We start from the raw sequence: 27329 nt of genomic DNA, 5'->3' as shown, positions 1-27329 counted from the left end.
TGAACATATTTTTGTGGATTTTCAGAGGAGGAGCGTACCTGTGGAGATATACCTGACCTTGATCACGGCGATATCAAGCCTTCTGTCCCTCCCTATCACCATGGAGACTCGGTAGAGTTGAGTTGCAGAGAAGCATTTACAATGATTGGACCCAGATTTATCACATGTATTAGTGGCGAGTGGACCCAGCCTCCTCAGTGCATTGGTCAGAATACACATCTCAAATTGACCTTTAGTATTTGCAGCCATACTGTTGAAATTTAGAGTTATACTTGAAAATGTCAGATTAAATTATAATGATCCCAAACATTTGATTTTTATAGTTCAATATGTGTCTAAAGAGGAAAAATATAAACGAGCAATAGAATTTTATGCATCTTTCTGTCCTGATATTAACATTGTTTATTTTGACAAGTGTGAAGCTAAATCTTACTGATAGTTGCTCATGCGAGCAAAAATGGGAGTACTAATTACCAGGAAAATACAACTATCATTGCAGAAATGCCATTTTTGCTTTTATATGATACTCTTTCTTTTAGAACATTTGAAACCAGGAATTACAGTTGAGGAAAATACCCATTTAATACATTTCTGTAGGAATCTTGCCTCTCTCAAGCTTCTAACAATGATTATTTCTCTGTCTGTTTCAAATTCTGCAAAGAGAATTTACTGTGCTGGGGAGGGTGGGCTCAAGCCCTCCCTGCTAGTAGGTAACTCTGTCATGGGAGGCACTTGGGTGGGGCCAGGAACCACATTTCCCTGTAAGAGACTCATCCTGACTTTTTGATGACCAAGTCTTTGATGACTGGCCAGGAGAATCAACGTTAGCTGCCTTATTTCATTTTCTCTTGAAATCGACTTTTTCCTGGAGTTTTCCTGGGGTCTGCATTCAAAGAGAGCTCTGGATGTCCAGGCTGATTAGCTCATTATATTTCTAGTCATTAATTATTCCAAGAAGAAGTTAGGGCTTTGGCTCAGGCCCTGAGTGAGGGCAAGGGACTGATAGCTGTTTTCTTTGCTGACAGTATGTCGAAAGACCCACACTCAAAAGACCAGTTGACAGATGGGAGACATTTAGTAGGATTTGTGTAGTTAAATAGTAATATTTTTGTTGATTAATCCCTACAATTTTATGAACACATTCCTGTCCTAGGTATTGCCAGTTCTTCAAGACCAAACCTCATCTTTGTTCTCTTCTATCTCCTCAAATGACCTCACCTCATTTAACTTTTCATTCTACCTAATGCCAAAATGCTTGGAAAATTATTACTCTTCAGACTTCAGAGTTTTCCTTGCAAAGGTTAATCCTCTACCTGTATTCAGTTTAATACAGTCCCGTTTTGCTGTAATAGATCTTATTCCAGTTTTCTTCTCTCAAGGTTTATTTTGTAACTCTGTCTAATCTAGCTCGTCTTTCTTCCTACTATGCTTATTTTCTCCTAATAAAATAAGTCTGCTTTCCTTCCAGAAACCAGTCCATCATAGGATGAGGCCTGCAGCCACTATTTCTCCTTTTGAGTATACATCTTCCTTTGGCCACCATTCCTTGAAGAATACTACTGGTTTTTTGTCCCTCTACACCCTGAACAAATCTTAAAAACAGGCTAATTCTCAAGCCTTTATTGTATTTTCAATTCAGCTTGTAGTTTTATTCTTTCAGAGTTTCATTTTGAAATAATCACTTTTCTTTGACTACCTACTTGACTTTTCCTGATTTTATTCATTTCACTTAGCCTTTATCATTAACAAATCATTAACATACACTGCCAAAGACCTATACTAATATTTTGTCAAATTCAAAAAGAACTTCCACCTGCATTGAAATTAGGAAATAGGTATATATATATAAAGGTATGGGTATATATATATATATATATATGTATATATATATATATGTATATAAAGCTTTTTAAGTGCATATTTAACTTATCCTGGAGCTAGGAAAAATTGTTATCATTGTTTTATATTGCATTATAATGATCTGATATATAACATAGTGGTTCAAAGACTCTAAGTATATATACAAGATAGGTTGTAACTTTAAGTACCCAATCTTCTTATTTCAAGTGTTTATTTATTTTTGGTGTCAGGTAAAAGATTTGCTTAAAAGTTAAGATTCTATGCAAAACACCTTGGATGTAGTTTTCTTATTATGTTTCATTACATTTCTTGAAAAAACATTTATAAAGTAGCAACTTGGTATGCTTTGTCCACAGAAAATTGTTTTTATTTTATTGTTTTAAGATTGTGAATTACAAACAATGCAGAAATGCTTAAGGTCAACAAGCAAATTATTTGAACATTTGCACAGATTTCAAGTTTGGGACCAAATTTATTCATGTGATAACTATTCGCTATGTATATCATCAAAAAGGCAGAAATCTTCAGGATGGGTATTTTCTCTGAAATTTCAAAAGAAAGACTGGACGCAAGACTCAGGCTCATGTATAATTTTTCATCTCATGAAATTTGATCAGAAAGAACTTGGCTGGTGGAATTTGTAGGCATAAATTCTATCATCATTATTTTATTCACTCCATAGCTATTTTGTTTGTTTATTTATTTATTACTTTACAATATTGTATTGGTTTTGCCATACTTAGCTATTTGGTTCTTTAGAATTAGTCTTTTCAAGAGAATGTTTTCATTTTATAGCAACAGATGAACTTAAGAAGTGTAAAGGGTCAACGTTATTTCCACCTGAGGGAAAACCAGCACATACGATTGAATATGACCATAACACCAACAAAAGTTACCGATGTCGAGGAAAATCAGAACACAAACACTCAATCTGTATAAATGGAGAATGGGATCCTAAAGTAGACTGCAAAGAAGGTAATCTCTTTTCCATAATGTTTTTAAAAATGTATCCTATATCTCTCTAACTTGTAAAAATAGTATCTTTGTCTGCTTCAAGGAAATTTAGCTATTTATCATTCCAAATATTTTCCATCTGCAAGGTAATTTAGAAGCTAATCAAAATATTGTGTCTAAATATTAATTGTATAATGTGCCTTAGTCAGCTATGTGACAAACCACTCAGAGACTTTGTGACTTTAAATTACCATCTGGGCTATAGGTGTGCTCATTTCTACGGGAAAGCCATTGTTTCTGATTTTGTGTATTACACATAAATGTACTTAGGCTTATGCTGAACTATTATGCATTTATCAGCGTATCTATACGTATCAATCTATTTATTTATATATATCTATGTATCTATCTAGTCATCTGTTTCTCTATTTGTTTAACTATCTTGAAAAGACTTGAGACATGTTTACCTAATGAATTCCAGTTAAATAGGTTCATTTCAATTTTCTACTTTTAATATCTGTTTCTCTTCTCTGACTCTATGACATCTTGACTCCCTATCCTCAATATGTTTACCAATTTCTACAAGCCTAGAATATCTATAAAGAAGTTTCAAATCAATGGAAAACCAGATCTACTATCTAATATTCAACCTCATGATTCATCCTTTTATAAAGATCCTAATATAAAAATCATACAACAATAAAGCTGTATTAATGGAGAATAAATTATTTAGAAGAGCATAACTATTTGGGAATTAAACAAGCTTCTAAATAACTGCCACGCTGATACATAATGTACATTGTATATTATGGGCTTCCTTGGTAGTTGAGCTGGTAAAGAATCCCCCTGCCATGCAGGAGAACCCAGTTCAATTTCTAGATCAGGAATATCCCCTAGAGAAGAATTAGGCTGCCCACTCCAGAATTCCTGAGTTTCCCTGGTAGATCAGTCTACAATCTGCTTGCAGTGAGCGGGGTTGGCGGGGGGGACCTCGGTTCAATCCCTGTATTGTGAAGATCCCATGAAGGCAACCCACTCCTGTATTCTTGCCTGGAGAAGCCCCAAGAACAAAGGAGCCTGGCAGGTTGCAGACCATGGGATCACAAAGAGTGGAACCTGACCGAGTGGCTAAGCACAGCATTGTATATTAATCATTATATATTTATGATTGCTTGGTCCTTGTGAATTAACTTTTTTATAATTATAAAATATTTCTTAATATTTGACATGCACCTTGTCTATATTAGCTTATTAAAGATAGTTAAATTAAAGCAATTTATTATTTCATATGATGAAGGAATTCTCAACAAATTTCAAGGAATTCACGTTTATGAATTATTCTAAATTAATAGCAAGTATAAAATTAAAAGAGCTTGCTACACAGCTTCATCTTTAAGGAAACGAATAACATCTACAGGTAGTGAAGTACATATGTTCTACAGTTTCTTCTAGAAACTATAATTTTATGTGAGTATATTTAAGTATGTTATCTGTCTCATGTTAACATTTGAGGATTGCATAAAGTACGAGTTGATTTTTTATGGGTGGATTGTCAATTATTTTAAGAATATGTGTGGAAAAGCCATTGAAATGAAAAATCAGTTAACGATGAAAGGGTTGATTTATTTCTGAACTTTCTATTTAGTCATTTGACTATCTTCATTGCTGCCAAATTACCTTTGTAACTAGCTTTTTAGCAGGCTGAAAGTCTGATAATAGTCTCTAAGTATGTTCTTCTCACTCAATATAACTTTAATTATTTTGGTTTTGAACATAGAAATTTCAGGGGAAACTTACAAATTTTGATAAAATATTGGGTTGTATATCAAACGGGATGACTTTGCAATGAGAAATGAATTGTGGACAATTGGCTTCCTTACCATATTGAATTTTGAATTCATAAACATGGTATGTCTCTATTTATTTCTGCTTCAATTTTTCCAGACATACAAATAGGCTCCCCTGGGGGCTTAGACAGTAAAGAACCTGCCTGCAATTCAGGAGACCCAGGTTCAGTCCCTGAGTAGTGAAGATTCCCTGCAGAAGGGAATGGCTACCCACTCCAGTATTCTTGCCTGGAGAATCCCATGGACAGAGAAGCCTGGCAGGCTGCAGTCCATAGGGTTGCAGAGAGTTGGACACAACTGAGCACACATGAGATCTGATATGCAGTTTGCTTCTTCAAAAAATTCCCTTGATGAAGAATTCAATTTCTTTAATAGGGAGTATGCTATTCACATTTTCTACATTGTCTTATCAGTGTGTGAAAGTTGCATTTTTCAAGAAATATCTCTTTTACCTAACGTATGAAATTGATTGATGGGAAAACATTTCTAATAGTCATTTAACATTCTATTTTTCTTCTAATCCTATAGTATATTTGGTAATATCACCTCCTTCATTTTTGGTATTGAGAGTTGTTCCCTCCTTCATTTTGTGAATAAAGTTTTGTTTTTCAAAATTATCATTTTCAAATTAACCTTTTTTTAATTAGTTTTTTATTTTTTAAATTTTAAAATCTTTAATTCTTACATGCGTTCCCAAACATGAACCCCCCTCCCACCTCCCTCCCCATAACATCTCTCTGGGTCATCCCCATGCACCAGCCCCCAGCATGCTGCATCCTGCATCAAACATAGACTGGCGATTCAATTCTTACATGATAGTATACTTGTTAGAATGTCATTCTCCCAAATCATCCCACCCTCTCCCTCTCACTCTGAGTCCAAAAGTCCGTTATACACATCTGCGTCTCTTTCCCTGTCTTGCATACAGGGTCGTCATTGCCATCTTCCTAAATTCCATATATATGTGTTAGTATACGGTATTGGTGTTTTTCTTTCTGGCTTACTTCACTCTGTATAATCGGCTCCAGTTTCATCCATCTCATCAGAACTGATTCAAATGAATTCTTTTTAACGGCTGAGTAATACTCCATTGTGTATATGTACCACAGCTTTCTTATCCATTCATCTGCTGATGGACATCTAGGTTGTTTCCATGTCCTGGCTATTATAAACAGTGCTGCGATGAACATTGGGGTACATGTGTCTCTTTCAATTCTGGTTTCCTCGGTGTGTATGCCCAGCAGTGGGATTGCTGGGTCATAAGGTAGTTCTAGTTACAATTTTTTAAGGAATCTCCACACTGTTCTCCATAGTGGCTGTACTAGTTTGCATTCCCACCAACAGTGTAGGAGGGTTCCCTTTTCTCCACACCCTCTCCAGCATTTATTGCTTGCAGATTTTTGGATCGCAGCCATTCTGACTGGTGTGAAGTGGTACCTCATTGTGATTTTGATTTGCATTTCTCTAATAATGAGTGATGTTGAGCATCTTTTCATGTGTTTGTTAGCCATCCGTATGTCTTCTTTGGAGAAATGTCTATTTAGTTCTTTGGCCCATTTTTTGATTGGGTCGTTTATTTTTCTGGAATTGAGCTGCAGAAGTTGCTTGTATATTTTTGAGATTAGTCAAATTAACCTTTTAAACACACTCAGCTTCTTCCATTTCCTCTCTTGTCTAATTTTTACCTTGTTAATATTCATGATTTTTAACTTTCTTAATTTTCTGTTTTCTATTAATCTTTCTCAATTTTTTCTCTCTTGTGGACTTAATTTTCCTTTTTTCTGATTGCTTCATTGTAATTTTACTTTCATTCTTTAAGATAAAAAATGAAAACATTGATTCAAACCATCCTGTTTTTCAAATCTAAACCTGTAAAACTACCTTTTTTTACTTCTAAGTATTGCTTTACCTGTGCCTCAAAAATGTATAAATATATATCAATTTTATTTTCAATTAACTGTATGTGAAATATTTTCTAATCTTCCTAGTGGCTTCTTTGATGTAACAGTTGTTTAGAAATGTGTTTTATAATTCTCACATGTTTGTGATTTTCTAAATAATTCATTCTCCATTAACAGTAATACTGTGGTATGATTTTTATCTAGAGAGCTGCATATATTTATTGTATACAATTTGATGATTATCATCGTTGATTACATAGATAATTTGTTCTTATTGATTTCTAATCTGATTCCCTTGTCATAGAACACACTGTAAATTTTTAATATTTTAAATGTTATTCTTTGTTGCACAGCATATTGTCTATCTTTGTGATGTTTCTATTTCATATAAAGTATATGCATATTCTAGTTTCTGGATCAGGTTAACTTGTTCATAGTGTTCTAAAATCTACCTATGTCTTAAAATAGCTTTTTGTAGTTGTTCTATCCATCAGAGTAGGAAGGCTCTCAGAATTGCTAAAAAGGGTGTGGATTTGTCTATTTCTTCTTTCATTTCTGCCCATCTTTGCTTCATGTATTTTGATATATTCTTGGATACATTATATATTTATAATGGCTTAGTCCTTGTGAATTACCTTTTTAATATTTATAAAATAGGTCTTCATAGTTTTCATAATATGCCTTCTCTGGAAGTCCACATTAATTTATTGAAATATAGATAATTAATTAAAAACACCTGATTATTTTCATGTGATAAAAGAATTCCTAATCAGTTTCATGATATGTGTCCTCAAATTATTCTCTATAAATTAAAAGCAATTGTAAATTAAAAGAAAGCTAGCTAAACAACTTATTCACCCATATCACAAAACTTGAAAATTAAAAAAAAAAATTCTGTGATTTACTAGCAGAAACTACGTTAAATTAAGTAAAATGAAAACAGTATACTTTGGAATCCATGGTATACAGCAAAAAACAAAGATATATATAGATTAAAACTTGCTTTACAAAATGAAGGTACTTAAGTAATAGGTAGTACAATCTAGAATCTAGAAAAGAACATACATCCAAAGAGCATAGAAGGAAAGAAAAACTAAAATTAAAATGTCAATTTTTAGAATAAGCTTAAAAGGATAAGTAGCTGATTTGCAAAATATTCAGTTTATGGGGAAATGTAGTGTATAAACTAAGTTTTGCAAGACTTTTAACAAATTAAATTAGGACAAAAATCAACATAAAACATCAAACATAAAAGAAAAAAAAATCTTGAAAATGCATTGATAAAAACGTCAAAATAGTTAAAACAGAAATAAGAGAAATATTTGTGATGAAACATAAAAGATTCCAAGTCTTTCCTGGTGACTGATGGTAAAGAATCCACCCGAGTTGCAGGAGACCTCGGTTCGATTCTTGTGTTGGGAAGATCCACTGGAGGAGGGCAAGGCAACCCACTCCAGTATTCTTGCCTGGAGAAGCCAGAATCCCCATGGACAAAGGAGCCTGGCAGATTATAGTCCATGGGGTCATGAAGAGTCTGACATGACTGAGTGAGTAAGCACAACACAGCACAAAAAATGTTCCTATTGACTTAGATCAGAATAGAAAATCTGGTGAAATTACTATGTATTCAGTCAAATATTTCCCTGAATTTAATACAAAATGTTGGATCCCTGGAAGGATTTATGAGTTTCCAGCCTATACTTGCATAGTGTTTCTAATGAAATAGAAATGAAGTAAAACCAAGGAGAAAGCAAAACCAAGGAGTCATAGAGGGCTCCAAATTCTTCCAGGTGTATTCACGCAGTCTTCCCTCAGTTGAGCAGAACAGGCTTTGTCTTCAGATTATGAATTGGATATTTAGGTATCACTATTTGATGGACTCAGACAGTCTACAGAGGGATCCTTTATACCCTCTGGTCACGTAGAAAAAGCCAGGCTTGCTAATCCGTTAAAGAAGGTTCATTCATCTATGTATATTTCATTGAACAGTGCAGGCGAGCTAGTGAATGTACCTCCAGGAGAGTACTCTACTGTAAACAATACACTCTAAATCCCACTGAACATATCTAACTTACCTTGTTCAAGAATCAGCATCAAATTAATAGGTTATTAACTAAATGTAGTTTCTCATATGGCTAAACAACTCCCATGGTAGAAAAATTTGCAAGGGCTTCAATCCAATTCCAATATATCTGATCATGAATACCTGCTAAAAAAAAAAAAAAAAGACCCTGATAACAGTGTTTCCTCAGTACCTATAACTGAGTGAGCAATTCAATTAGGGCATTCTAAAGGTTAGAAAAAAATAAAATCCGTTTTACATAAATCATGCAAGATTGAACACAGGAAGAATAAAAGAAGAAACTAAGATCATGAGACAATGAACCAAATGTGATATACTGAAGTGCTAAACAAGCTTAAGAGTATAATTACAGAGTATCATATTATTTGATCATTTATGATATATCATTAGAGCTTTCTGTTTATTGAAAAGTTTTCCTTTAATATTTGGCCTTATACTTTTTAATCAAGAAATCTAAATTTAATATTTTCAGAAGCACAAATACAAACATGCCCACCTCCACCTCAGATTCCCAATGCTCGAGATATGACAACTACTGTGAAATATCAGGATGGAGAAAAAATATCAATTCTATGTAAAGAAAATTATTTAATTCAAGATGCAGAAGAAATTGAGTGCAAGGATGGGAGATGGCAGTCAATCCCACGTTGTATTGGTAAGCAGTGCATGCATAAGTTTGTTTAAAATACTCTTTAAAGAAGATTAATACTCCTCTAAGCTTTGTATCCTTCCATGGTGGCTCAGTGGTAAAGAAACCTCTTATAATGCAAGAGATGCAGAAGATATGGGTTCGATCCCGGGATGGGGAAGATCCCCTGGGGAAGAGGGTGGCAACCCACTCCAGCGTTCTTGCCTGGGAAATTCCATGGACAGAGGAACCTGGTGGGCTAGAGTCCACTGGGTCACAAAGAGTTGGACATGACTAAGTGACTGATCATGCACACAATCTTTGTATGGATCAGCAAGATGAAGTCCTCTCTGTCTCTTCCAATTTATCTTGAAAGAGTAAATCACAGCTTCAGTTTATGAACTGATGAACACTCTTTCACCTCTGATGTGAAATGCAGACAAACTCCTTGGGCTACTGTGCAAATAATAGGTAAAATTTATGTTTATGCAAACTTTATTCCTAATGATCAAAAGGATGAGAATGAAGGGACAACTGGGCTACCCAGCCTGGAAGTCATAGTCCTAAAAAATATGCCCCCAGAAATGCTAACTTAGAAGTCCAGAGTAACTTGTGCACAAGAAAGCCAGAGGGCTTTAGGAAACAGAGCTTCTTCTGTTCTTTAAAGGCATACAAAATCTCACATACTCTGTGTCCCAGTGAAGAGGCATCAATGGGAAAGAGGCTTGGGTTAGACTAATTTGTTTTTCTTTGTAAAACTTCTAGAGAGATAGGAGACAATTGGGATCATAGATACTGGTGCCAGCCATCATGAGAGACAAGTACCACTTTAGAGTTCTCCCTAACACACACATACATAGCTTACTAGCACCAGAGGCTTAACAACTCACCGGCATGACAACACCAACTCCAGACTCCATGGGGCTCCACAGCTGCTACACCTGCATCTCATCCTTCTCTTGGGTGTGATATCACCAGCTCAAGTATGCTTAGGCCCTGAAGCCAGCTCCATCATCACTTCATCCTGACTGTGAGTGGGCTGGCAGCCACCACATGAGGCACAGTCTGTCAGACACCTGGGGAGGAGGTGGGACCCTTGCCTACCAGTGCACCCAGAGTAGTTGGCATTGACACAACAGAAGGGCACCCCTATATCATCTAAATCTGCTTCACAGATCCTACAGAGGGGACCATTCTGTTGGGCCCCATAGATTTCTGCATAAGACTACTTCTCTAAGATCAGGAGTACACCTAACTCTTAGAAATAAACACAGAGTTAGGTAAAATCAGGAGACAGAGAAATGCATTCCAAATAAAGGAATAAGACAACATCTCAGAAAAGTCACTAAACAAAGTTAAGATAAGCAATTTACCCAATAAAGTATTCAAGGTAATGACCATAAAGATGTTCAGTAGACTCTAGAGAAGAATGGATGAAAGCAGAATTTTAAGAATAAGAAAATATAAAGGATTAAACAGTGCTGAAGGATACAACAGCTGAGATGAAAAATACACTAAAGAAAATCTTTAGTAGTTTAGAGGATTCAGAAGAATGGATCAGAGATCTGGACAACAGGGTAGTGGAAACTTCCCAAACAGCATAGGAAAAAGGAAAAAGAATTTATAAAATGAGGATAGGTTATCAGACATCTGGGACAACATCAGTACCATTCTCATTATGGGGATCTAAAACAGAGAGAGACAGAGACTTATTTGAAGAAATAATAGCTGACCTTTTCTAACGTGGGGAAGGAAAGAGACATTCAGGTCTTGAAATCAGACAGTCCCAAAAAGAGATGAACCTGAAGAGGTCCATACCAGGACACATTATCATTTAATGGAAAAAAATTAATAATGTTATTGTTCCAAAGTAAATGGCAATGTGATCATACTTATCAGTAATTACCTTAAATGCAAATGGGTTGAATGCCCCAACCAAAAGACAAAGACTGGGTGAATGGATACAAAAACAAGACCCCTATATATGCTGTCTAAAAGAGACCCACCTGAAAACAAGGAACACATACAGACCGAAAGTGAAGGGGTGGAAAAAGATATTTAATACAAATGGAGACCTAAAGAAAGCAGGAGTAGCAATATTCATATCAGATAAAATAGACTTTGAAATAAAGGCTGTGAAAAGAGACAAAGAGGGACACTACCAAATGATGCTAAAGCTGAAACTCCAGTACTTTGACCACCTCATGAAGAGTTGACTCATTAGAAAAGACTTTGATGCTGGGAGGGATTGGGGGCAGGAGGAGAAGGGGACGACAGAGGATGAGATGGCTGGATGGCATCACTGACAGAATGGACGTGAATCTGAGTGAACTCCGGGAGTTGGTGATGGACAGGGAGGCCTGGCGTGCTGTGCTTCATCGAGTCGCTAAGAGTCAGACACGACTGAGCAACTGAACTGAACTGAATGATCAAAGGGTCAATCCAAAAAGAAGATATAACAGTTAGAAATATATATGCACCCAACATGGCAGCAGCTCAATACATAAGGCAAATGACAACAAGTATGAAAGGAGAAGTGAATAATAACACAATAATAGTGGGAGATTCTAATACCCCACTCACACATATGGACATGTCATCCAAACAGGAAATTAGCAAGGAAACACAAACTTTAAATGATACAATGGACCAGTTAGACCTAATTGATATCTAAAGGGCATTTCACCCCGAAACAGTGCAGTTCATCTTTTTCAAGTGCACAAGGGCTATTCTCTAGGATACACCACATCCAGGGCCTTAAATCTAGTCTTGGTAAATTTAAAAAAAAAAATTGAAAATCCTTTCAGAGATCTTTTCTGATCACAGTGTGGTAAGATTAGATGTCAACTACAGGAAAAAGAAACTATTAAAAATACAAACATATGGAGGTTAAGTGACACGATTTTTAATAACTAACAAAATAAGGGAAGAAATAAAAAAAGAAATAAAAATATGCATAGAAACAAATGAAAATGAAAACACAACAACTGAAGACATATGGGAATCAGTAAAAAGAGTGCTAAGTGGAAGGTTCATAGCTTTACAAGGTTACCTCAAGAAACAAGAGAAAAATAACCTAACTTTACACCAAAAACAACTAGAAAAAGAAGAACCCTGGGTTTAGTATAAGGAAGGAAATCATAAAAATTAGGGCAGAAATAAATGAATAAGAAATACAGGAAACTATAGCAAAAATTAAAAAATGCTAAAAGCTGGTTCTTTGAGAAGATAAATAAAATAGACAAACCATTAGCCAGACTCATCAAGATAAAAAGGGAGAAGAATCAAATCAATAAAATTAGAAATGAAAATGGAGAAATCAGAGCAGGCAACACAGAAATACAAAGGATCATAAGAGACTATTATCAGCAAATATATGCCAATAAAATGGACAACTTGGAAGAAATGGATGAATTCCGAGAAAGGTATAACCTTCCAAAACTGAACCAGGAAGAAAGAGAAAATCTTAACAGGCCCATCACAAGCATGGAAATGGAAACTGGAATCAAAAATTTTCCAAGAAACAAAAGCCCAGGACCAGATGGCTTCATAGGTGAATTTATCAAAAATTTAGAGACGAGCTAACACCTATCCTTCCTTGGTGGCTCAGAGGGTAAAGCATCTGCCTGCAATGTGGTAGACCTCTGTTCAATCCCAGGGTACATAAGATCCCTTGGAGAAGGAAATGGCAACCCACTCCAATACTCTTGCCTAGAAAACCCCACAGATGGAGAACCCTGGTAGGCTACAGTCTATGGGGTTGCAAAGAGTTGGACACGACTGAACAACTTCACTTTCACTTTTCTTTTCAACATCTATCCTACTCAAACACTTCCAGAAAAGTACCGAGGAAGGTAAACTCTTAAACATGTTCTGTGGGGCCAACATCACCTTAATTCCAAAACTAGGCAAAGATGCCACAGAAAAAGAACACTAAAGGTCAATATCACTGATGAACATACATGCAAAAATCCTTAACATTATTCTAGCAAACAGAATCTAACAACATATTAAAAAGATCATACATCATGACCAAGTGGGCTTTATCTCAAGGATGCAAGGATTCCTCAATATTCACAAATCAATCAATGTCATACACAAATTGAAGCAAAAAAACCCCACATATGATTATCTCAATATATTCAGAGAGAGCTTTTAACAAAACTCAACATCCATTTATGATAAAAACCCTCCAGAAAGAAGGCATAGAAGGAACATACCTCAACATAATAAAAGCGATATATGATAAACCGACAGCAAACATTATCCTCAATGGAAAAAATTGATATCATTTCCCATAAAGTGAGGAACAGGACAAAGGTGCTCACTCTCGCCACTACTATTCAACATAGTTTTGGAAGTTTTATCCACAACACTCAGAGAAGAAAAGGAATCCAGACTGGAAAGGAATCCAGATGGGAAAAGAGGAAGTAAAATTCTCATGGTTTGCAGATGACATGATCCTCTACATAGAAAACGCTAAAGACACCATGAGAAAATTACTAGAGCTAATCAATGAATATTTGCAGGATAAAAAATTGCAGGATATAAAATTAATACACAGAAATCCCTTGCATTCCTATACACTAACAATGATAAAACAGAAATTAAGGAAACAATCCCATTCACCACTGTGATGAAATGAATAAAATACTTACCCAAAGAAACAAAAGACCTATACATGGAAAGCTGTAAAACACTGATGAAAGAAATCAAAGATGACACAAATAGATGGAGAAATATACCATGTTCATGGATCGGAAGAATCAATATACTGAAAATGAGTTTACTACTCAAAGCAATCTATAGACTCAGTGCAATCCCTATCAAGCTCCAACAACATTTTTTTTTTTCACAGAACTAGAACAAATCATTTCACAATTTGTATGGAAATCCAAAAAAACCTCGAATAGCCGAAGCAATCTTGAGAAATAAAAATGGAACTGGAGGAAACAACCTGCCTGACTTCAGACTATACTACAAAGCTAGAGTCATCAGGATAGTATTGTACTGGTACAAAGCCAGAAATATAGATCAATGGAACAAAATAAAAAGCCCAGAGATAAATCCATGTACCTGTGGACAACTTATCTTTGACAAAGTAGGCAAAAATATACAATGGAGTAAACGCAATCTCTTTAACAAATGGTGCTGGGAAAAGTGGTCAACCAACTGTAAAAGAAGGACTTTCCAACACCATACACAAAAGTAAACTCAAAATGGATTTAAGATCTAAATGTAAGATCAGAAACTATAAAACTCCTCGAGGAAAACATAGGCAAAACACTCTTTGACATAAATCACAGCAAGATCCTCTATGACCCACCTCACAGAGTAATGGAAATAAAAGCAAAAATAAACAAATGAGACCTAATTAAACATAAAAGCTTTTCCAGAATGAAGAAAACTCTAAGCGAGGTGAAAAGACTGCCTTCAGACTGGGAGAAAATAATAGCAAACTAAGCAACTGACAAAGAACTAATCTCAAAATAATATAAACAACTCATGCCTCTCAATACCAGAAAAACTAACGACCCAATCCAAAAATGGGCCAAAGCACTAAACAGACATTTCTTCAAAGAAGACATACAGATGACAAACACATGAAAAAACACATGAAAAAAATGCTCAGCATCACTCATTGTCAGAGAACTACAAATCAAAACCACAGTGAGGTACCATCTCATGCCAGTCAGAATGACTGCTATCTAAGGAGAATGACATTCTAACATGTATACTATCATGTGAATTGAATCGCCAGTCTATGTCTGATGCAGGATGCAGCATGCTTGGGGCTGGTGCATGGGGATGACCCAGAAAGATGTTATGGGGAGGGAGGTGGGAGGGGGGTTCATGTTTGGGAATGCATGTAAGAATTAAAGATTTTAAAATTTAAAAAATAAAAAACTAAAATTAAAAGAAAAAAAAATAAAAGTCTAATGCAGGAAAAGGTGTGGAGAAAAGGGAACCCTCTTACACTGTTGGTGGGAATGCAAACTACTACACCACTATGGGTAACAGTGTGGAGATTCCTTAAAAAAACTGAAAACAGATCTATCATATGACCCAGCAATCCCACTGCTAGGCATAACCATTGAAGAAAACAGAATTGAAAGAGACACATGTACCCCAGTATTCATCGTAGAACTGTTTACAATAGCTAAGACATGGAACCAACCTAGATGTCCATCAGCAGACGAATGGATAAGAAAGTTGTGGTACATATGTACAACAGAATATTACTCAGCTATTAAAAAGATTGCATTGGAATCAGTTCTAATGAGGTGTATGAAACTGTAGCCTATTATACAGAGTGATATAAGTTAGAAAGAAAAACACCAATACAGTATATTAATGCATATATATGGAATTTAGAAAGATGGTCACGATGACCCTATATGCGAGACAGCAAAAGAGACACAGATATAAAGAACAGACTTTTAGACTCTGTGGGAGAAGGCAATGGGGGGATGACTTGAGAGAATAGCATTGAAACATGTATATTAGCATATGTGAAACAGATCACCAGTCCAAGTTCAATGCATGAAACAGGGCACTCAAAGTTGGTGCACTGGGACAACCAAGAGGGGTTGAATAGGGAGGGAGCTGGGAGAGGGGTTTGGGATGCGGGTACACCCGTGGCTGATTCATGTCAATGTATGGCAAAAACCACCACAATATTGTAAAGTAATTAGCCTCCATTTAAAATAAATAAATTAAAAAATAAAATAAAATAAAATATTAATTAAAAGAAAGTTGTTGTTCAGTTGCCAATTCATGTCCAACTCATTGCTACCCCATGGACTGCAACATGCCAGGCTTTCCAGTCTCTCACCATCTCCCAGAGTTTGCCCAAGTTCATGTTCATTGAAACGGTGATGCCACCCAACCATATCATCCTCTGTCACCCTCTTCTTCTTCCAGAGAAAAGGCAGTAGTTACCTACAAGGAGACCCTAACAAGCATCAAAAGCTTCTGAAGAATATTTTTTAGGTCACAGTGGACTGGCACAACATATACAAAGTAATGAAAGGAAAAAAAAAAGCTTGCAGGCAAGACTACTGTATACAGGAAAAACATATTGCAGCCATAGTGTGATGTCCCTTCACACCTGTCATAACGGCTGTCAGGAAAAGGACATCAAGTGTTGTCAAAGATGTGGAGAAAAGGGACTCTTAGTGTACTGTTGGTGGGATCGTAAACTGGCAGAGTTGCTATGAAAAAGAATGTGGAATTTCATTTAAAAATTAAAAATAGAACTGTCATATGATCCAGCTATTCCACTACTGGCTATTTATTCATAGGAACAAAAAACACTAATCTAAAAAGATATATGCACTCCAATGTTCACTGCAGCATTACACACAATAACCAAGGTTTGGAAGCCACCTAAAGAGTCCACTGATATATACGTAGTTAAAGAAGGTGTTTTATATATACACACTATATGAACTATGACCGAGCCATAAAATATGAAACATTTCCATTTGCAACAACGTGGATGTGTCTAGGATGTATTTATTCTAAGAGAGGTAGGTCAGATAGAAAAAGACAATGCCACATGATTTCACTTATTTGTGGAATCTAAAAATAAAACAAAATAAAAGGAAAACAGGCTCATACAGATACAGAAAATTAGTGAGTTGCAAGAAAGGAGGAGGGGGTTGGCAAAATAGATACTGGGGATTTTGAAGTACAAACTCCAGTTATGTAATAAGGAAGCCAGAGGGATGTAATATAGGCATACAGAATATGGTCAATAATGTTGTAATAAATTTGTTAGGAACTATTGTTACTAGACATATTGTTAGTCATTTTATAATGTAGGTAAAAGTAAAATCATTTTGTAGCCCATTTGAAGCTAACATACTGTTATACATCCAACATTTCAATAAGAAATTCATTTAAAAAAGGATGAAGGGGCATATTGAACAAGTGGTAGTAGCAGTGTTTATGGAGACAAATAGCTTGCAAGTTTCAAATATCTGTCAGTTTTAAAATTCTGTAAATTGTTCTGAGTATTCTTTTCTTTTTATTCTTATTTTAAAATCCAAAGTAATATTTGATTGTATTAACATGTTAATTTTAAAGATTATATTTGTACTTTACTCTTTGACCTCTGTACTTCATATAGAAAAAATTGGATGTTCTCAACCACCTCAAATAGACCATGGAACCATTAACTTATCTAGCTCTGCAGAAGAAAGGAGAGAAATACATGAGCAAAAGCTGTATGCACATGGCACGAAGTTAAGTTATACTTGTGAAGAAGGCTTCGAGATATCTGAAAATAATGTGATAATATGCCACATGGGAAAGTGGAGCTCTCCACCTCAGTGTGTAGGTGAGGACACTAGGCAAACCAAAATCTATTTTCAGTACCATTCATTAAAACTAATCAATTGTCATCAAAGTCATGAGACTCAATCCATTAGATTTCTAAAGATATCAAGTAACTTATCCATTTATAGATCATTTATGTATTAAAATAATATCTATATTTTATACATTAAATCGTTTGACATATAAAATTAATCATTTTGTTATTAATAATTTCTTTTGTTCTATAGAGAATCGCTTTTCAATCTGGCAATTATTTTGTATTAACACTGGATATGCAATAAAACTAAACCTAACTACTTATATTTTATATTCCTACCTATTTAAGTTTCAAAAAAATGTTCCATGTCTTCCCTAAAATGTCCCTTTTAATTTCTTACAATATATAGTACGTTTCCTAAGATGATGTGTGGAGTCTCAATGTGTTTTTCTTTCATTATTCATGACTGGTTAGAGAAGCACTGATGGTTTCTTTCATATATTGGAAATTTCAGTTTCAAGTTCTTACTCAAGTGGACACACACCAGAATGGAAATTTTAGGAAAAATTTGTGCATTTTCCTCCCATGTCATGGAAGTTCCTGTATAAGGATTTATTATTTTCAAGTAAAAATACCAAATATATTGACCAGTACATCAAATTAAATTTCAAAGATAGCAAAACATGAATTCATTCTTTCATGTCTTCCCAGGACTTCCCTGTGGATTTCCACCTTATATTCAGAATGGTGTTGTATCTCACAAGAAATACAGTTACCAATATGGAGAAGAAGTTACTTACGACTGTGATGAAGGGTTTGGAACTGATGGACCTGCATCTATAAGATGTTTAGGGGGGCAATGGTCTCGTCCACAAGATTGCATAAGTATAGTATTTTCCCTTTAATTCTAAACCTGACAAATATCTTTTAATTCAAAGCATAAATGGCCCAAATATGAAATTAAGCAGTAATTCTAGAATTTAACAAGGTATCCATGAAAAGTTCTGAATTCTGGCAGAGAATTAATAACCCTAGAAATAATAAAAGTTTGATTTGTTGTTGTAGTTCAGTCAATCAGTCGTTTCTGACTCTTTGCGACCCTATGGACTGTAGCAAGCCAGGCATCCCTGTCCTTCACTGTCTCCTGGTGTTTGCTTAAACTAATGTCCATTGAATCGGTGATGCCATTCAACCATCTCATCGTTTGCTGTCCCCTTCTTCTCCTGCCCTCAATCTTTCCCAGCATCAGGGACTTTTCCCATAAGTTGGCTCTTCATATTACGTGAACAAAGTATTGGAGCTTCAGCTTCAAAATCAGTCCTTTGAACATTCAGGGTCAATTTCTTTTAGGATTGACTGCTTTGATCTTGCAGTCCAAAGTACTCTCAAGAGTCTTCTCCAGCACCATAGTTCAAAAGTATCAATTCTTTGGAACTCGGCCTGACTCTTCTGAACTGTCCAACTCTCAAATCATACGTGACTGTTGAGGTTTGTCATAGCTTTTCTTCCAAGGAGCAAGCATCTTTTAATTTCATGGCTTCAGTGACCATCCACAGTGCTTTTAGAGCCCAAGAAAACGAGGTCTGCCACTGTTTCCATTTTTCCCCCCTGTATTTGCTATGAAGTGATGGGACCAGATGCCATGATGTCCATTTTTTGAATGTTGAGTTTTAAGCCAGCTTTTTCAGTCTCTTCTTCCACCTTCACCAAGAGACCCTTTAGTTTGTCTTTACTTTCTGCCATTAAGGTGGTGTCATCTGAGGCATAGCTGAGGTTATTGGTATTTCTCCTGGCAATTTTGATGCCAGCTGGAGCTTCATCCAGCCAGGCATTTTGCATGATGTACTCTGCCTTTAAGTTAAGCGGGATGACAATATACACCCTTGAAGTACTCTTTTTCCAATTTTGAGCCAGTCAATTGGCCATGTACGGATCTAACTGATACTTCTTCACCTGCATCGTTTTCTCAGGAGGAAGGTAAGGTGGTCTGGTATTCCCATCTCTTCAAGGACTTTCCACAGTTTGTTGTGATCTACACAATCAAGTGCTTTAGTGTAGTCAATGAAGCAGAAGTAGATGTTTTTCTGGAATTCCCCTGCTTCTTCTGTGACCCAATGGAGGTTGGCAATTTGATAACACTAAACGATCTCTTTTTCATCATCTTGGGTGCAGCTTGAACATCCTCTGATATACATCTCAGATTTCTGGTCTCTGTTTCTGTCCTATGGCTGAACTCTGCTCTTATCACTACTCAATTTGCTGTTAATTTGTCAATCATCTCTTTGTAATATGCAGTTTTCTAAGACATTTAATATAACTCAAGGTAACATTTTGATAAAAGCAAAAACAGAAACATTCATAATTTAGGTGGGCTGTCATGGGAGAAGAGAATTTAAATTTGAGAAGTATGCAGCTCTACCTCTTAGAATGTCACCATTCCCATGGTGTATTATTGATAATATAGTGTGACTAAATCAAGATTTCTAACATTTGTCGCAAGGTATAAGAGAAATGCTGTAGAATATTTGTTGGTTTGATATGTAATTATTTATTTTCTGGAATATAATCAGTGGTCACTATGAATCTTTAAAGATGTACTTAACAAATGCATATTCTTTTTTCTTTCAGGCACAAATTGTGTTAACTTGCCCACCTTTGATGATGCTGTACTCATAGATCGGGAGAAGGATTCCTATAAGTCAGGAGAACAAGTGGCTTTTAAGTGTTTATCATATTATCAGTTGGATGGAGCTAATACTATACAGTGTATTAAGGGCAAATGGATAGGAAGGCCAGCATGCAGAGGTACTTTGGTAAAATTTTAAAATTTATATAAGTATCTGAAGTATTATAATGTAGAAAATTGCCTCCACTATCATTAAATGGACATAGATTACTTTTAGGCCAGGTCAAAACCAGTTTGTGCCTGAACATAACAAGGGATGGACTTGTGTTCCCAGTGTTTGGTGTTGTAGCCCAATAGTTCTCAAAGCACAGTCCTGGCAGAGCATTCTCAAAACATTCTGTAAACTGTTAGATATGCAAGCAGATTCACAGGCTCACTCAGACTTGTAGAATCTAAACCTCTGGGGCTGCAACTCTGACAATGTCTTGATGATCCCCAAGGAATTCTGTATATATTTCAGTTTAAGACTCATGGCTACAGCCTCTGGTAGTCACAGCCTCTTCATTCCCTGAATCACACTGAGGAATGCACATCATTGATGGTGTCGTCCTTAGCATTTGCCCCCAAAATATCATTAAAGTACAGTTTTGTAAATTTACATTTTATTTTTCTATTATCTTTCCAGATTTTCTGTTCAAATCTTTAATCATCTTCTTTTCGTAACTATAGTATTCTTCAAAGTGTGTTAATTCTTGATCAAGTCTCTAAAGAAGAACCTCCTATGCTTATTTTCTGAAAGGCCCTAAAGTTATATCTCATAAACAGGGTGAATGTAAACCAAATCTTGATGTTAAATGATATTTTTATTATGTTTTGCTTATGGCTTATAAATATGTTTTGAATTTATACACTTTATAATTTTTATTTTACTAATCTCAGAAAGAGATTTCCAGGAAAACTTTTTTTTTTCAGTGCCCTAAAAATTGTGTATTACTTTTATAGTGAAGTATAGGGGAGAGATTTAAGATACAGAAGTTTAATTCATGCTGAAAAATATTGCTTTATTTCCTTTCCCTTAACCTTACATATAAACTGACGACAATTAGTAGTCTTTCATGACAGATTAACTGTTGAATTGAAACAACTATGAAATATATTTGACATTCTAATTCCTCCTTGCTGTTTATGATAATCATTAGATTAGAGATACTTTTTTCCCTTTCTATTCAGATGTTTCCTGTGTGAATCCACCTCAAGTGGAAAATGCTATTATACAAAATCAGAAGTCTAGATATCAAAGTGGTGAGAGAGCACGTTACGAATGCGTTGGGAATTATGACCTTTTTGGGGAAATAGATGTCGTATGTTTAGATGGAACTTGGACAAAACCACCTCAGTGCAAAGGTAGAGTATCTTACTCACCATGTCTGCCCAATTTAGAGAATATAATAACAAAATACATTGAATCAAAATTAGGATGAAGTAGCCTTTCTGGAATAATTTTTAGTTGCAGAAAGAATGGTGCTGAAAATCCAGTTTTTTGTGGTCTGAATATGTAATCTAACATATTTATTGTATGACAGTATTGACCAGATTTGAGCAGTTGGAATCATGGGACATTTCCTGTCTTAAAACATTAAGATAGTTGTTTTCTGAAGATAAGTGTGAAAAAGATACCATAGATACATTTAACAGCCCAAGAAATTCCACTTTGAGACATGGAATAAGCAGCTGGGGCCTGATCACAAAATCTGACATAGATGTGGGGAGCTGTACCTATGGATGATATTTAAAGGTAGGTTACTAGCTGAGTTCCAGCAGAGCTATTTAAAATCCTACAGGATGATGCTACAGTGCTACACTCATTACATCAGCAAACTTGGGAAACCCAGCAGTAGTCACAGGAGTGGAAAAGGTCAATCGTCACCAATTCCCAAGAAGGGCAGTGCTAAACAATGTTCAGATCACCAGACAATTGCAGTCATCTCCCATGCTAGTAAGGTTATGTTCAATGTCCTCAAGCTAAGCTTGATATGAATAGCTGATTCCTTGGAAAACACCCTGAAACTGGGAAAGGTTGAAGGCAAACAGAGAAGAGGGTGACAGAAGATGAGATGTTTGGGTGACATCACCGATTCAATGGACGTGAACTTAGGCAACTCCGGGAGAGGTCAGGGACCTGGAAACGTGGCATGAGCAGTCCGTGGGTAGACACGACTTGATGACTGAACAATAACTAGCTGAACTCACTCAGGAAATCAGTGTACACATAAAAATAAAGAGTCTGAACTTGGTACTGGGACACTTCAGTGTTTAGCGATCAGACAGGATGGGAATCCAAACCAAGAAGTACATTCAGTTCAGTTCAGTTCAGTTCAGTTGCTCAGTCGTGTCCAACTCTTTGTGATCCCATGAATCACAGCACACCAGGCCTCCCAGTCCATCACCAACTCCTGGAGTTCACTCAAGCTCATGTCCATCGAGTCAGTGATGCTATCCAGCCATCTCATCCTCTGTCGTCCCCTTCTTCTCCTGCCCCCAATCCTTCCTAGCATTACAGTCTTTTCCAATGAGTCAACTCCTTGCATGAGGTGCCCAAATTATTGGAGTTTCAGCTTCAACGTCAGTCCTTCCAATGAACACCCAGGACTGATCTCCTTTAGGATGGACTGGTTGGATCTCCTTGCAGTCCAAGGGACTCTCAGGAGTCTTCTCCAACACCACAGTTCAAAAGCATCAATTCTTTGGCACTCAGCTTTCTTCACAGTCCAAGTCTCACATCCATACATGACCATTGGAAAAACCATAGCCTTGACTAGACAGACCTTTGTTGGTGAAGTAATATCTCTGCTTTTCAGTATACTATCTAGATTGGGCATAACTTTCCTTCCAAGGAGTGTCTTTTAATTTCATGGCTGCAATCACCATCTGCAGTGATTTTGGAGCCCCCCAAAATAAAGTCCGACACGATTTCCACTGTTTCCCCATCTATTTCCCTTGAACTGATGGGACCAGATGCCATGATCTTAGTTTTCTGAATGTTGAGCTTTAAGCCAACTTTTTCACTCTCCTCTTTCACTTTCATCAAGAGTCTTTTTAATTCCTCTTCACTTTCTGTCATAAGGGTGATGACATCTGCATATCTGAGGTTATTGATATTCTCCCATCAATCTTGATTCCGGCTTTTGCTTCTTCCAGCCCAGCGTTTCTCATGATGTACTCTGCATAGAAGTTAAGTAAGCAGGGTGACAATATACAGCCTTTTCCTATTTGAAACTAGTCTATTGTTCCATGTACATTAGCCACTTCTAATTTTTCAAGTTAACTTTTGCGTGGTGTGTAATTTTTGCAGTCTTCACTTGTACATATTTTCATGTTTGAAGCAACTTTTGTTTTAGACAACATATAGCTCAGTCTTCTTTAGGTGTCTACCCTGCCATTTTGAGGTTTTTAATTGATGTATTTGCCATTTATATTTTGAGAGACTTATTAACTATTAAGGACAGTCTGCCATTTTCTTATTTGTTTTGTGTGTGTTTACTTCAATTCTCAACGTTTTTCTTTTCTTGACTTCCTTGTGGATTTTTGAACATAAAATAATTTGACTTGGATCTACATTGTTTTTGAGTATATGTCTTTGCATGGTTTTCTTAGTCTCTCTAGGTATTAAGATACACATAAGTAGTTTATCCGGAGAAAGCAATGACACCCTACTCCAGTACTCTTGCCTGGAAAATCCCAGGGACAGGGGAGCCTGGTGGGCTGCTGTCTTTGGGGTCGGATACAACTGAAGTGACTTAGCAGCAGCAGCAGGTAATTTATCACTCCCTACTGTTGCTGACATTTTACCACCTCAGATAAAATGTGGAATGCTTACTTCCATTTAGACTTATTGGTTCTCTTGACATTTTTAACATAAATGTCTGTAGTATCCTCTCTATATACATTGAGCACCATATCAGATGACAGTTTTGTACAACTACAATAAAATCAACAGGAAGATCATACTCTTATTACATCTACCCTTTAAAAAAAACCTCCATTCTAAAATCTCAATTCTTTTTCTATTTTGCTTTCTTTTGAAAAGTTCTTAAGTATAGTTCTGCTGGAGACAAATTCTCTCAGTTTTGCTTTGTTCAGGAAATTCTTTCTTTCTCCCATTAATTCAAAAAGATAGTTTACAAGATATAGAATTTGGAGTTGACAATTTCTTTCATCCAGCTTTGGAAAAATGTTCTCAGTTCTTTCCGGCTCTATGCTCATTGATGAAATTTCCACCGATGCTTGAATCCTTTTTTCCAAATACTTATTGCATAATATTTATCCCAAATAAGTATTGCATATCTATCAAGCTGCTTATGAGACTTTTTTCTGTAAGTTTCAGGAACTTGAACATGATGTATCTTGTTTAACTTTTTATTTAGTATTGGCTTATAGCCAATTAACACTGTTGTGCTCACTTCAGGTAAACAGAGAAGGGACTCAGCCACACATATGCATATGACCATTCTCACTCAAACTCCCTTCCTGTCATATCTGCTACATTACACTCCACAGAGTTCCCTGTGCTATACAGTAGGTCCTTATTTGTCATCCACTTTAAAAATAGCAGTGTGTTCATATCCACCCAAATTCCCTAACTGTCTCTTCTCCCATCATTCCCCCTGGCAACCATAAATTCCTTCTCTAAGTCTGTGAGTCTGTTTCTGTTCCACAAATAAGTTTGTTTGAAAAATTTCTTTTGAGATTCCATATATAGGGGATGTCTTACAATTTTTCTCCTTTTCTAACTTCACTCAATATAACACTCTCTAGGTCCATCCATATTTTTGCAAATGACATTATTCCATTCTTTTAGTGGATGAGTAATATTCCATTGTATATGTACCACATCTTCTTTGCCCATTTCTCTGTTGATGGACATTTAGGTTAACTCCATATCATGACTATTGTAAATAGTGCTTCAATGAACATTAGGGTGTGTGTTTCCTCTTAGACCAAGTTTTTCACCAGATCCATGCCCGGGGCAAGATTGCAAGGTCATATGGTAGCTCTATTTTTAGCTTTCAAAGGAGCATAAATACTTGTCTCCATAGTGGCTGTATCAACTAACAGTGTAGGAGGGTTACCTTCTCTCCACATACTCGCCAGCATAGCTCTTTGGACTCATGTTAAGGGATATCATGCTGTAGTTTTGATTTGAATCTCTAATAATTACTGATATGAACATCTTTCCATGGGTGTCTTGCCCATCTGAATGTCTTCTTTGGAGAATAAACCTAAGGAGACAGAAGATCTGTAATCTGAAAACTGTAGTACACTAATGAAAGAAATTGAAGACAAAGACAGATAGAAGGATATACCATTATCTTCGGATAGAAAAATCAATATTGTCAAAATGACTGTACTACCACAAGCAATCTATAGATTCAATGCAATCCATATGCAATTACCAATGGCAATTTTTCACAGAACTAGGAAAAAAAAAAACCCTTAAAATTTGAATGGAGACACAAAAGACCAAAAATAGACAAAGCAATCTTGAGAAAGAAAAATGGAGCTGGAGGAATGACACTCCTTGACTTCAGACTATACTACAAAGCTCTACACATTAAAAAAAAAAAAAAGGTACTCATTATGACATCAAGACTTAATGAATCAGTGAATTGAAGTGCACAGGAAAGGGCAAATTTAATTCAGAGGACCATTATATCTACTACTATGGGCAAGAATTCCTTAGGAGAAATGGAGTAGCCCTCACAGCCAAGAAGAGTCTGAAATACAGTACTTGGGTGCATTCTCAAAAATGACAAAATTATCCGCATTAATTTCCAAGGCAAGTCACTTAAAATCACAGTAATCCAAGTCTATGCCCCACCCACTAATGTCAAAGTATATGAAGTTGACTGCTTCTATGAAGACATGTTACATTTTAGATCAAAACATCAAAACAAAAAAAATCTGCTTTTCATACAGGGAACTGGAATGCAAAGGTATGAATAAAAAGATACCTGGAGTAACAGGCAAGTTTGGCCTTGAAGTACAAAATGAAGCAGGGGAAAGGCTAAAAGAGTTTTGACAAGAGAAGACATGGGTCACAGCAAACACACTCTTCAAAAACACAAGAGACAATTCTACACATGGACATCATGAGATGGTTAGTACCAAAATCAGAATGACTATATTCTTTGCAGTCAAAGATAGAGAAGCTCTATACAGTTGGCAAAACCAAGACTGGAAGCTGACTGTGGCTCAGATCATGAGGTCCTTATTGTGAAATTCAGACTTGCATTGAAGAAAGCAGGGAAAACCACTAGGCCATTCAGGTCTTTTATGATTATATAGCAAAAAGGATAAAAAATATTCAAGGAATTAGATCTGAGAGAGTGCCTGAACAACTATGGATGGAGGTTTGTAGCTGTGTACAGGAGGCAGTGAGCAAAACCATCCCCAAGAAGCAGAGATGCAACAATGCAAAATGGCTTTCTGAGAAGGCCTTATATGAGATGAAAAAAGAAGAGAAGCAAAGTGCAAAGGACAAAAACGAAAATATACCCATCTGAATGAAGAATCGAAAGAATAGCAAAGAGAGATAAGAAAGCCTTGTTAAGAGAGCAATGCAAAAAACTAGGGGAAAGCAATGCAATGGGGAAGACTAGAGATGTCTTCAAGAAAATTAGAGGGAGCAAGGGAACATTTCATGTAATGATGGACACAGTAAAGGGCAGAAAGAGTATGCCCCTAAGAGAAGCAGAAGTTATTAAGAAGAGGTGGCAAGTATATACAGAAGAACTGTACAGAAAAAGACTTAATGACCCAGATAACCACAAGTCACCTAGAGCCAGAAATCCTGGAGTGTGAAGTCAAGTGGGCATCACTACAAACAAAGCTAGCGGAGGTGACGGGATTCCAGTTAAGTTATTTCAAATGCTAACAGATGATGCTGTGAAAGTACTGCACTTAATATTCCAGCAAATTTGGAAAACTCAGCAATGGCTATAGGGCTGGAAAAGGTCAGTTTTTATCCCAGTCTCTAGAAGGGCAACACCAAAGAAAGTTCATACTACCACAACACAACTGGGCTCATTTCACATGCTAGCAAGTTAATAC

General features: G+C 36.1%; 1 protein-coding gene across 1 annotated transcript in view; it reads left to right on the top strand.

Moving 5' to 3' along the window:
* LOC114117340 (complement factor H-like) overlaps window positions 1-27329 on the top strand; it is a 64630-nt gene that overhangs the window by 26678 nt on the left and 10623 nt on the right. Inside the window, exons 6-12 of the mRNA XM_027976253.3 lie at window positions 26-205; window positions 2656-2835; window positions 9118-9300; window positions 17408-17617; window positions 18305-18478; window positions 20222-20398; window positions 21450-21623. Coding sequence (XP_027832054.1) covers window positions 26-205; window positions 2656-2835; window positions 9118-9300; window positions 17408-17617; window positions 18305-18478; window positions 20222-20398; window positions 21450-21623 — 1278 coding nt within the window. The remainder of the gene's footprint in view (window positions 1-25; window positions 206-2655; window positions 2836-9117; window positions 9301-17407; window positions 17618-18304; window positions 18479-20221; window positions 20399-21449; window positions 21624-27329) is intronic.

Source organism: Ovis aries, chromosome 12 (genome assembly GCF_016772045.2).
Source record: "Ovis aries strain OAR_USU_Benz2616 breed Rambouillet chromosome 12, ARS-UI_Ramb_v3.0, whole genome shotgun sequence".
In the NCBI taxonomy this organism is placed as follows: Eukaryota; Metazoa; Chordata; class Mammalia; order Artiodactyla; family Bovidae; genus Ovis; species Ovis aries.
The sequence above is the reverse complement of the archived record's forward strand: the minus strand, read 5'-3'. Positions and strand labels throughout refer to the sequence as shown.